At 42.4% G+C, this 13,253-nt stretch overlaps 1 protein-coding gene across 2 annotated transcripts in view; it reads left to right on the forward strand.

Annotated features, from left to right (window-relative positions):
* The window catches only part of MYO5C (myosin VC), a 97,829-nt gene that overhangs the window by 20,684 nt on the left and 63,892 nt on the right, over window positions 1-13,253 (forward strand). For both annotated transcript variants that reach the window (XM_011230582.3, XM_019804455.2), the window contains 3 exons: window positions 8,638-8,781; window positions 9,519-9,600; window positions 10,982-11,089. In XM_011230582.3, the coding sequence (XP_011228884.1) occupies window positions 8,638-8,781; window positions 9,519-9,600; window positions 10,982-11,089 (334 nt within the window). The remainder of the gene's footprint in view (window positions 1-8,637; window positions 8,782-9,518; window positions 9,601-10,981; window positions 11,090-13,253) is intronic.

Raw genomic sequence — 13,253 nt, forward strand, 5'->3', positions numbered from 1 at the left:
GGAAATGTCCTCAACCATAGACAGCACTGTTGCCCTGAGACCAGTGGTGTTTTCCAGCCAAGTGCACCAACTTTCACGAGCTGATCGATAAATATTCAGAAGTTTTTTGCAAGACGACTGTTAAACCATTGGTAGTTTGACATCGGTCATGGAATATTTACGTCTTACAAATTGGCAAATGCCACTTATCAAGACTCTTCCTCCGCCCCTCCCTGAGAGCTGATCCATCCGCACAACACTAACGAGGTCAGAGGTGTGGGCAAGGCCAGCTGAGATGGCACTCAGGACTAAGGAGCCAGCCCTCAAGGGAGAAGGGGCATCTGAAAGGCTCAGGGGATGTCCAAAGGCCAAGTCTGGCTGCTTTGCAAAATGGGAAAAGGATTGACTTAGATTAATTTGGAAGCACAGCAAAAAATTAAATCCGTTAGATTCCTAGACCTCCTCTCTGTTTTCTCATATCAAAATCATCAATGAATATTTATCAGATTACCTATTTTGTTTAAGCCACTCTGTCACGTAATACAGGAAGTGATGGAAAAGAATAAGACCCAGTCCCCAAGTCTTTTTTTTGTTGTTGTTATGTTAGTCACCATACAGTACATCCTTAGTTTTTGATGTAGTGTTCCATGATTCATTGTTTGCATATAACACCCAGTGCACCATGCAATATGTGCCCTCCTTAATACCCATCACTGGCCTACCCCAATCCTCCGCCCCCTCCCCTCTGAAGCCTTCTGAAGTTTGTTTCCCGGAGTCCATAGTCTCTCGTGGTTCATTCCCCCTTCTGTTTACCCCCTTCATTCTTCCCTTCCTTCTCCTACCCATCTCCCTGCTATTTCTTATGTTCCATAAATGAGTGAAACCATATGATAATTGTCTTCCTCTGGTTGACTTATTTCACTTAGCATAATCTCCTCCATTCCCGTCCATGTTGCTGCAAATGTTGGGTAATCATTCTTTCTGATGACTGAGTAATATTCCATTGTATATATGGACCACATCTTTATCCATTCATCTGTTGAAGGGCATCTCAGCTCCTTCCACGATTTAGCTATTGTGGACAATGCTGCTATGAACATTGGGGTGCAAATGGCCCTTCTCTTCACTACGTCTGTATCTTTGGGGTAAATACCCAGTAGTGCAATGGCTGGGTCATAGGGTAGCTCTATTTTTAACTTTTTGAGGGACTTCCACGCTGTTTTCCAAAGTGGCTGTACCAACTTGCGTTCCCACCAACAGTGTAAGAGGGATCCCCTTTCTCCACATCCTCTCCAACATTTGTTGTCTCTTGCCTTGTCAGTTTTTCCCATTCTAACTGGCATAAGGTGGTATCTCATTGTGGTTTTGATTTGAATTTCCCTGATGGCTGATGACTTTGAACATTTTTTCATGTGTCTGTTAGCCATTTGTATGTCTTCATTGGAAAAATGTTCATATCTTCTGCCCATTTTTTGATTTGATGATTTGTTTCTCATGTATTGAGTTTGAGAAGTTCTTTATAGATCTTGGATACCAGTCTTTTATCTGTAGCATCATTGGCAAATATCTTCTCCCATTCCATGGGCTGCCTCTTAGTTTTTTTGACTGTTTCCTTGGCTGTGCAGAAGCTTTTTATCTTGATGAAGTTCCACAAGTTCAGTTCTTCTTTTGTTTCTCTTGCCTTTGGAGATGTGTCATGAAAAAAGTTGCTGTGGCCAATGTCGAAGAGGTTGCACCTATGTTCTCCTGTATGATTTTGATGGATTCCTGTCTCACTGAGGTCATTCATCCATTTGGAGTTTATCTTTGTGTATGGTGTGAGAGAGTGGTCAAGTTTCATTCTTCTGTATATAGCTGTCCAATTTTTCCAGCACCATTTATTGAAGAAACTGTCTTTTTTCCACTGGATGTTTTTTCCTGCTTTGTCAAAAATCAGTTGACCATAGGGCCAAGGGTCCATTTCTGGAGTCTCTATTCTGTTCCATTGGTCTATGTGTCTGTTTTTGTGCCAGTACCAGGTGATCACAGCTTTGTAGTATAGCTTGAAATCAGGCAACATGATGCCCCCAGCTTTGTTTTTCCTTTTCAACTTGTCCTTGGTGATTCGGGGCCTTTTCTGATTCCACACAAATTTAAGGACTGTTTGTTCCAGCTCTTTAAAAAATGTTGTTGGTATTTTGATCGGGATGGAATTGAAAGTGTAGATTGCTCTGGGTAGCGTAGACATTTTAACTATGTTTATTCTTCCGATCCATGAGCATGGAATGTTTTTCCATCTTTTTGTGTCTTCTTCAATGTCTTTCAACAGTGATCTAGTTTCTAGATTATAGATCCTTTACGTCTCTGGTTAAGTTAANTTCCAGTTCTTTGAAAAATGTCCTCGGTATTTTGATCGGGATAGCATTGAAAGTGTAGATTGCTCTGGGTAGCGTAGACATTTTAACTATGTTTATTCTTCCGATCCATGAGCATGGAATGTTTTTCCATCTTTTTGTGTCTTCTTCAATGTCTTTCAACAGTGATCTAGTTTCTAGATTATAGATCCTTTACGTCTCTGGTTAAGTTAATTCCAAGATAACGTATGATTTTTGGTGCTATTGTAAATGGAATGGAGTCCCTAATTTCTCTTTCTTCAGTCTCATTGTTCGTGTATAGAAATGCAACTGATTTCTGAACATTGATTTTGTATCCTGCCATGTTACTGAATTGTATGAGTTCTAGTAATTTCGGGGTGGAGTCTTTTGGGTTTTCCATATAGAGTATCATGTCATCTGCGAAGAGAGACAGTTTGACTTCTTCTTTGCCGATTTGAATACCTTTTATTCCTTTTTGTTGTCTAATTGCTGTTGCAAGGACTTCTAGTACTATGTTAGAACAATAATGGTGAGATGGGCATCCTTGTCGTGTTCCTGATCTTAAGAGAAAGGCTTTCAGCTTTTCCCCATTGAGAATGATATTCGGTGTAGGCTTTNGTGTATAGAAATGCAACTGATTTCTGGGCATTGATTTTGTATCCTGCCACCTTACTGAATTGTTCTATAACTTCTAATAGTTTGGGAGTGGATTCCTTTGGGTTTTCCATATAGAGTATCATGTCATCTGCGAAGAGAGACAGTTTGACTTCTTCTTTGCCGATTTGAATACCTTTTATTCCTTTTTGTTGTCTAATTGCTGTTGCAAGGACTTCTAGTACTATGTTAGAACAATAATGGTGAGATGGGCATCCTTGTCGTGTTCCTGATCTTAAGAGAAAGGCTTTCAGCTTTTCCCCATTGAGAATGATATTCGGAGTAGGCTTTTCATAGATGGCTTTTATGAGATTGAGAAATGTACCCTCTATTCCTACACTCTGAAGGGTTTTAATCAGGAAAGGATGCTGTATTTTGTCAAATGCTTTTTCTGCATCAGTTGAGAGGATCATATGGTTCCTGAGTCTTTTCTTGTTGATATGATGTATCACACTGATAGATTTGCGAATGTTGAACCACGCTTGCATCCCAGGGATGAATCCCACTTGGTCATGATGGATAATCCTTTTAATGTACTGTTGGATTCTGTTAGCCAGGATCTTGTTGAGAATTTTGGCATCCATATTCATCAGGGAAATCGGTCTGTAATTCTCCTTTTTGATGGGGTCTTTGCCTGGTTTTGGGATCAAGGTAATACTGGCCTCATAGAATGAGTTTGGTAGTTTTCCTTCTGTTTCTATTTTTTGAAACAGCTTCAAGAGAATAGGTATTATTTCTTCTTTGAATGTTTGGTAGAATTCCCCGGGGAATCCGTCAGGCCCTGGACTCTTGTTTTTGGGGAGGTTTTTGATCACTGCTCAATCTCTTCATAATTAATCGGTCTGTTTAAATAATTTCTTCCTGTTTCAGACTTGGTAGTTTATAGGTTTCCAGGAAGGCATCCATTTCTTCCAGGTTGTTTAATTTATTGGCATATAGTTGTTGATAATAATTTCTAATGATCCTTCCTATTTCATTGGTGTTGGTCATGATCTCTCCCTTTCATTCATAATTTTATTAATTTGGGTCCTTTCTCTATTCTTTTGAATAAGTCTGGCCAGTAGCTTATCAATCTTATTTATTCTTTCAAAGAACCAGCTTCTAGTTCTGTTGATCTGCTCTACTGTACTCCTGGTTTTTAATTCATTGATTTCTGTTCTAATCTTGATCAACTGCTTCCTCGTGTGTGGGTTAGGCCTGTTCTTGCTCCAGCTTCTTAAGGTAAGAATATAAAAACTGCATTTTAGATTTTTCTATTCTTTTGAGTGAGGCTTGGATAGCTATGTATTTTCCCTTAGGACCACCTTTGCAGTGTCCCATAGGTTTTGGACCGATGTGTTTTTGTTCTCATTGGTTTCCATAAATTGCTTAAGCTCTTCTTTAATTTCCTGGTTTACCCAATCATTCTTAAGCAGGATGGTTCTTAGTTTCCAAGTGTTTGAGTTTCTTCCACATTTTTCCTTGTGATTGAGTTCCAATTTCAAAGCATTGTGATCTGAGAGTACGCAAGGAATAATCTCAGTCTTTTGGTATCAGTTGAGACCTGTTTTGTGACCCAGTATATGGTCTATTCTGGAGAAAGTTCCATGCGCATTTGAAAAGAATGAGTATTCTGTTGTTCTGGGGTGTAGTGTTCTGTATATATCTATGAGGTCCATCTGGTCTAGTATGTCATTCAAAGCTCTTGTTTCTTTGTTGATTTTCTGCTTAGGTGATCTGTCTATTGCTGAGAGCGGAGTGTCAAGGTTCCCTGCTATTAATGTATTATTATCTATATGTCTCTTTATTCTGGTTAAGAGTTGGCTTGTGTATCTAGCTGCTCCCCTGTTGGTGGCATAGATGTTTATAATTGTCATATCCCCTTGTTGGATACATCCTTTAAGAATAATATAGTGTCCTTCTGTATCTCTAACTATAGTCTTTAATTTAAAATCTAATCTGTCTGATATGAGAATTGCTACACCAGCTTTCTTTAGAGGTCTGTTGGCATGAAAAATGGTTCTCTATCCCTTCACTTTCTTCTTCTTTTTTTTTTTTTAAGATTTTATTTATTTATTCAACAGAGATAGAGACAGCCAGTGAGAGAAGGAACACAAGCAGGGGGAGTGGGAGAGGAAGAAGCAGGCTCATAGCGGAGGAGCCTGATGTGGGGCTCGATCCCATAACGCTGGAATCACGCCCTGAGCCGAAGGCAGACGCTTAACCGCTGTGCCACCCAGGCGCCCCTCTATCCCTTCACTTTCAGTCTGGATGTATCTTTAGGTTCAAAATGGGTCTCTTGTAGACAGCAAATGGATGGGTCATGTCTTTTTATCCAATCTGCAGCCCTGTGGTGTTTCATGGGAGCATTTAGGCCATTCACATTGAGAGTGATTATTGAGAGATATGATTTTAATGATGTCATGTTTCCTATGAAGTCTTTGTCTATAGATTGTAAATTTCTGTTCTGTATCACTCTTGGGGTCTTTTTACTTTTATAGAAACTCCCTTAATATTTCTTGTAGGGCTGGCTTCATGGTCACATATTCTTTCAGTTTCTGCCAGTCTTGGAAGGTCCTTGTCTCTCCATCCATTCTGAATGACAGCCTTGCTGGATAAAGGATCCTTGGCTGCATGTTCTTCTCACTTAGTGCTCTGAATTTGTCTTGCCAGCTTTTTCTGGCTTGTCAGGTCTCTGTAGACAGGTCTGACATTATTCTGATGTTCCTTCCTCTGTAGGTGAGGAATCTCTTCACCCTGGCCACTTTCAAGATTGTATCCTTGGATCTAATATTTGAGAATTGCGCTATTATGTGACGTGGTGTTGGTCTGTTCTCATTGATCTTGGGAGGGTCCTCTCTGCCTCTTGGACATGAATCCTTGTTTCCTTTGCAGATTAGGGAAGTTCTCAGCTACAATTTGTTCAAATATCTCTTCTAGACCTCTCTCTTTCTCCACCTCCTCGGGGATGCCGATGATTCTGACATTGGAACATTTTATTGAGTCAGTAATCTCCCGTAATCTACATTCTTGAGATTGGTTTTTTTTGAGCCAAGTTCCCATTTTTTCCTTCTTTTCTATCATCCCATCTTCCAATTCACTAATTTGTTCTTCTGCCTCGTTTACCCTGGCCATCAGAGCATCCAGGTTAGACTGCATTTGATTCACAGCATTTTTTTTTAAAGATTTTATTTATTTATTTGACAGAGATAGAGACAGCCAGCGAGAGAGGGAACACAAGCAGGGGGAGTGGGAGAGGAAGAAGCAGGCTCATAGCGGAAGAGCCTGATGTGGGGCTCGATCCCACAACGCCGGGATCACACCCTGAGCCGAAGGCAGACGCTTAACCGCTGTGCCACCCAGGCGCCCCTGATTCACAGCATTTTTAATTTCTGCCAGGTTTGCTCCCATTTCCACCCTTAGAGATTCTATATTCTCGTTAATATTTTTTTTCAAGCCTACACATCATCTTGACCATTGTTACTCTGAACTCCTTTTTTTTTTTTTAAAGATTTATATTTCTTTATATGACAGAGAGAGACAGCCAGCGAGAGAGGGAACACAAGCAGGGGAGTGGGAGAGGAAGAAGCAGGCTCCTAGTGGGGAAGCCTGATGTGGGGCTCTATCCCAGAACACCGGGATCATGCCCTGAGCCAAAGGCAGACGCTTAACAACTGTGCCACCTAGGTGCCCCTGAACTCCATTTCTGATAATTTGGTTATATCCATATCTATCAGTTCTGTGGCAGAGGCCACAGACTCATTATCTTTTCTTTGCTGGGGGGGATTTCTCCTTCTCGTCATTCTGATGAGGAGAGGCTGTGGGGTTGTCCAGAGCCCAAATTATTGACCAGGACCCAGGCAGCATGCACTTGTTTTATAGAGACCTTAGGGATGTGGGCTTCTTGATTTTTCAGCCTGCCTTCTGGGGGAGGGGCCTGCCACGCTGATACTCAGGCAACCCTGTTTGGGTATAGTCGCCCTGTCCCCTGCGAGGGGGGATGGGGATGGGCACAATGTGAGCTGGTATTTCGGGCTTTTGTTCTCTGGTGGCTTTCCCTGGCAGTTTTCTCTGACTCTTCTGAGAGTCAGAGCAGCAGTGGCCAAATCCTAGCCTCTGTTTCAGCACAGAGAGATCACAGTCCGCTCTCCACTGTGCTCTCTTGGCCACTTTAACTCTGTTTCTGTCGGTGCTGCTAAAAACCATGCAGCGTCCCGGGTTGTGCACCCCACAGCCGCTCTCCCAGCCCTCACTCTCAGGGCCAGCACGTCTCTGTCCTTTGTGTTTCTAACACCGCCAGCTGCCCCCGGTTCTCGCGCGCTCTCAAGCTCCCTGTTTCAGTGTGGTTCACGTGCGCTCTGGTGCTTGGGTTTTCAGTCTGGTCGGAGCTCCCGAACTCCCGGTCTCAGTCTGCTTTCTCCTGGCTACGGTCCTCAATCTGGCCTGCTCCCCAGTGCTGGTAGCTACTGCTTCCTGGTGCTCTAGCACAGTGGCTCCCTCCCCCTTCCATTTATCTTCCGATATCTTTGCACAGATTCACGGCTCCCCGCTTCCTACCTCAATCCTCAGCGCCGGAGATGTCCGTTTGTAGAGATCCAGATGTATCTTCCTACATCTCAGGCTGATTTTGTGGGTGTTCAGGATGATCTGGTAGATATCCAGCTCGATTCAGGGGACCAGCTGAAAAAGGTCCCCTACTCCTCCGCCATCTTTTTTTTCCCCCCACCCCAGTCCCCAAGTCTTAAGACTCCTCTTACATAAACATACTTTAAAGTTAAATGGAAACATAGATCACAATCTAAGATAGCAATAGAAAAGTTGTCCAGAGGCTCTGCCCAGTGGATAAATTTATGTGATTATTTGTTTAGGGTTGGTCTCGCCCACTAGACAGTAGGCTCCAGAGAGGCACGACCATGTCCACTTGTCTCACCTTTGCCACCCATGCATGTGGCCCATAGCAGGGACTCAGTAAATATGTGTCATCAGAAAGTTTGATGACCTGGGCAGGAAGTGTAGTTTGTGTGCATGAGAAAGGTACTTTCAGATGGAGAATGCTCAGGAAGGGGGGGTGGTTGGGTAGAGGAGAGACAGGATTCAAGAGTAGAAGTAAGAGCAAAAATCATGCCCAAAGTATGGAAAGGATGGGAGAGGGCAGTTTTTTGGTTGAGTGGAAGGTCTGAGTAGGGAAGTGGTAAGAGATAAGGATAGAAATAAAGTTTGGATGAGGGATGTGTTCTTTTAATTGAGCATCTATAATATTCAGGGTGTGGATGTGTTGAGGTCCTTTCTGTTATCTTAGGTCATCCTCCCAACTCTGCAAGATGCATATTATTCCCATACTACAGATAAAGAAATGGAGACTTGGAAAGGTAAAATAACCTTTCTAGCATTATACAGACAGCAGAAAAGACACCTGGGGCCATGAAACATTTGAACCTGTGCCCTTTCTAATCCTGCCCAGTGTCTCCCAGCAAGACGGAGGAGAGCTTTGAATGGCAGGCTGATGGTGTGTCACGCTCCATGCGAGCTTTGGACTGCTTTCCTCTCCTCCCAACCTCCCTCTGCAAGTCAGGCCTTTCCCCAACATACAGGATGGGATTTTATTGAAACTGCTCCAATAATATGGATGCAAAGATGTTTTTAACGTTATTAAGAGGCCTGTGTTTTGTAGGCTATCGGAAATGCCAAGACCACCCGCAATGACAACAGTAGTCGGTTTGGGAAATACACAGAAATCAGTTTTGATGAGAGAAATCAAATTATAGGAGCCAACATGAGAACTTACCTGCTGGAGAAATCCAGAGTCGTCTTTCAAGTAAGGATAAAAATAGTAGTTAAATTTCCTTTTTCCCAACTTTTAAAGTACTGTTTACATTTACATACTCACTAGACAACCTACATTGCTCTGCAACTTAAGAATAGAATTTCCTATCTCTCATTTGCATCTTGGCTTACTTTTTTTTTCTGCCTCTTAGAAACAAAAAATTGACAGATAGATGCAGTGTCAGTGGAGTGAAATGAATCCATTGAAGAGAAAAATTATGCTTTTTAATTTTGGATCCTTAGAGTTTAACAATCAAGTTTATCTTTCCAGAACACAAAAACTTCTTGAAAGAGACAAAGCTGTTAGACTGGCTTTCCTACCAGGAAGGGAATGGGTTTACAGCTAGTGGGGGGAGTGTAAGAGAAAGGCTCTTCCATCAGTAACATAGATAAAATTCCATAGTTTTGGTCCAAGAGAGTAACAGTAAGTCTTGTATTTATTCTTAAAAATTTCAACTTGTATAAATTACATTATCCTCATTTCACAAAATGTTTTCATTTAATAACATTTTCTCTGGGGTCCTTATCTGGAAGGTGGTCTTGAGCCAGCAGAAGGGAACAGGTTGGGTCACTGTGTTATTGACCAGAGAAAAAACCCAGGTAAATGTCAGTGTCCCTGAGAGCAGAATTGTCAATCCAGGTTAGCCATCTAAGACCCATCCATTAAAAACCTCTTATTTTTACTTCTAAAGGGCTGGTGTAATTTCAGGACTTCTCTTTATTTTACAGTCGGAAAATGAACGAAATTACCACATTTTTTATCAGCTTTGTGCATCTGCCCAGCAGTCGGAATTTAAACATCTTAAATTGGGTATGTGGTGGATAATGCATGGAAAGTGTGTCTCTTTTATGTAGGGGCTTAAATTCCAGGTTGATTTCATCTTCTTTCTTTCTTTCTTTTTTTTTTTTTAAGATTTTATTTATTTAAGAAAAGAGAGAGCAGAGCAAGAGAGAGAGAGAGCACGAGTTGGGGGGAGGGGAGCAGAGAGAGAAGGAGAAGCAGACTCCCCGCTGAGCAGGGAGCCTGACTCAGGGCTCGATCCCAGGACCCCAGGATCATGACCTGAGCAGAAGGCAGGCACTTAACTGACTGAGCCACCCAGGCATCCCAAGGTTTATTTCTTCTTATAGTAATATCACTTTAAAAATATTCTGTCCAAAGACAGATCGTTGGGTTTTGGGGACAGAATTGATGCATCTAACTAAAGAGATAGATTGAGGGGCAGGGTGGCTCCAGGAGAGGAGACCTTTCAACTCCAGGGGTTTTTTTCAAAGCTCATGGGTGATAGTGGTCATGTAACTAGAACCACCTGAATATGGCCTACTGACCCCTGGGACTTGGTGCTGTCAAACCCCCAAACTTTTCTTTATCTGAACTTCCTTGGATGATTGTTTTCCAATATGTATGTCATATCTCCCTGTCTTCTGAGACAGAGTATCTCTATCACCATTTGAGCTTCCTTGATGACTCAAGCCATTATTATTTACAGTTCTAGCTGATCATAACGCAGGGACAGCAGAACTAGTTGTCCTTTCGTGCAAACAGCCTGATTCCTGTGCCGTCACAGCTCTCTCTCCTCTCTTGGTTGCTTGTGCTCTGTTGATAGATAGAATTGTCCAGTGTGTCAGATTGAATGCACACGCTCCAATCTTGGAAAAGTTGCTTGTGCTTGTGAAGAATCTGAATTGCCTCAGATTTCGTATAAAGATAACACCCATGCCTGTCTGCCAAACAGAATGTGAATAGTGAATTTGGAAGAGCTTTCTAAAGGCTCACCTGCTGTTCAAATATTAGGTGTGCATATGGCTAGTCTCTTGATTGTGGTGATGATTTCATTAAGGTATCCATGTATCAAAACTCATCAAATTATACATCTTAACCATGTACAGTTATTCTGTGGTCAGTAATCCTCAATAAAGCTGTGTGATATAGATATGAGAACAAAACCCAGGAGCTTTGTAGTCAGACAGGCCCATGTTCAGATTCTTGCCCTACATCGGCTGTGGGGCCTTGAGCACGATACGTCACTTTTCTGGGCCTCGGCTTCTGCGTCTGTCACATAGGATTTTGAGGAATAAATGGAGTAACGTGTGTCAAGTGCTTACTGCAGCATATTACATGTGAGCTTCCCGTCTTCTGGTAAACATGTGCAAATTTCTGTGTCACAGACATAACAATCTGTTGATTTCAGGGAGTGCAGAAGAATTTAACTACACAAGAATGGGAGGCAGTACTGTCATTGAGGGTGTGAATGACAGAGCAGACATGGTGGAGACTCGGAAGACCTTCACACTGCTGGGTAAGTGGAACTACCCTATGCAATGCATAATCGTTTTCTCTTTAAAAAACAACAAAAATGAAAGCAGGGAAGCCCAGTAGGTGTGTGTTCTGAAGACTCCTTATAAATTCTAATCTTAGGATGAGCCAATCAGTATATTTGATGCCCAGGTGGTCAAGACTGTGCTTTTCCCTTGAAAGATCTAGATGTTAACTCCTTTGCCTTCAGGCTCGCTGGTTTGCAGTGAGAAACATGGGCTGTCAGCACTGTGGGTGCTCTCAAGCTCCTCTGGGCAGACTTTGGAGGTGACTGGTGCATCAGATCGGGAGGGTCATGTGGACCCTGCTTGGCCTGATAAAATAGCAGACACTTACATGAAACTTACCAGGCACCCTCCTAAGCACTTCATTACCTGTATTAGCTTGTTTAATTTACAAGCACTTTGTAAGGTAAACACTGGTATTTCCCCCATTTTATGATAGCGGAATGGAGGAGTCTCACTTTTTCTTTTTTTCTTTTCTTTTTTTTTTTTTTTGAGAGAGAGAGCTAGAGGGAAGAGAAAGAGAACGAGAGAGAGCACAAATGGAAGGGTGGGGCCAGAGGTGGGGGAAGGAGGAGAGGGAGAAGAAGAGAATCCCAAGCAGACTGCCCGCTGAGCATGGAGCCTGACATGGGGCTCGACCCCATGATCTGATATCATGACCTGAGCTGAAATCAAGAGTCAGACGCTTAACCAACTGAGCCACGCAGGTGCCCCTCTTACCACATTTTTATACAGAAAACAAAATCTTGCATTGCTTGGTCTTTCTCTAGCTTGCTTTTCCCACATGGAGCTCATGTTTGGGAAGTGACTACCAAATGGCATTGATAAAAATTATCATCTACTTTCCCATAGTGTATTAGTGTAGACATTAACAAGTAATTGTCAAAGCTTCTGATCAGTGTGAGACCACAGACTATTTTTACATTTATAGAAAATACTTGTTTCACCAAGTTATTTTCGTTGTTGTGGTTTGGATGACTATATTTAAATATAAAAGGCAAAGAATTTGAAGTTAAATATATCAGAGTAATAGGCAAGATTACTCTGCTGGATAATTGAGAATGAAACATTTGGATAATTGAGAATGAAAACTGGTTGGTTTCCTAAGCAGAATTACCATCTGATCCTGCCCCTTCCAAATTGCTTGCTTGCTTGCTTGCTCCTTTTTTTTTTTTTTTTTTTAAAGTAGGCTCCATGCTGGGTCTGGAGCCCAGCACAGGGCTGGAACTCATGACCCTGCGATCAATACCTGAGCCGAGGTCGAGAGTCGGATGCTTAACCAACTGAGCCACCCTTGCAAACCAGTTTAAGGAGAAGGGCAATTTAAACAGTTTATAATAATGAGATAAACACTTTGGGTACTGATTAACATTTTCTTAAAATAGTTAAAGTCATGATTGTATCTTTTTATAATGTGCTCTACTGAGAAGGAACACCATGTATGAAGAGGGGTCAGGCAGCCTAGCTCTGGCAGGCCCCAGTGGGACCTTGATCCATATACCCTGTCCTCCTTCCCATCTCTCCCCTCTGACACTCCCTCCCGCCTCTATAATATTTCACCTCACACCAAAATGATATAAGGGGAAATAGAGTAGGCTTTGGGGTCAAATAAACATTCAAAACCTAATTGGCAGGACTCTAAGGAGGTTGCCGTTTCCGAGACTCAGTTTCCCGATCTATAGAATGGCCATATTCCTTACCCACAGGGCTCTCATAATAACTGGTAAGGAAATGTATGTGAAAGCCCCTGGTACCCAACTGAGCACGTAGCAAGTGCTTGCTAAGTATGACTGCCTGCCCTGAGTCTCTGTTCCCTATTGTCCAAGCCCTAGCTATCCTTTGAGCAAAACTGTCCCTTCTCCATGAAACCTTTCCTAATCTTTAGAGATCAGCAGCAGCAGTTTTTTTCATGGTCTCACACAAATTAGATTATTTTCACAAATGTTCCCACCAGTCAGGCCAGGACTGGGGTGAGGTGAGAGAGGCGACTGGGGCATGAACTTGAAGGAGGCATTCAGCAGCTCACTCTCAGGGTGGCGCAAATGCAGGGTCAGCCCCTGGCACGTGGCTTGCCTCATCTGGCCCAACCTTGCATCCCTGGCCTAGGTGTTTTGACAAAGCCCCCAAAGGTTTGTGGGGAAC

The sequence above is a fragment of the Ailuropoda melanoleuca genome, chromosome 5 (genome assembly GCF_002007445.2).
Source record: "Ailuropoda melanoleuca isolate Jingjing chromosome 5, ASM200744v2, whole genome shotgun sequence".
In the NCBI taxonomy this organism is placed as follows: domain Eukaryota; kingdom Metazoa; phylum Chordata; class Mammalia; order Carnivora; family Ursidae; genus Ailuropoda; species Ailuropoda melanoleuca.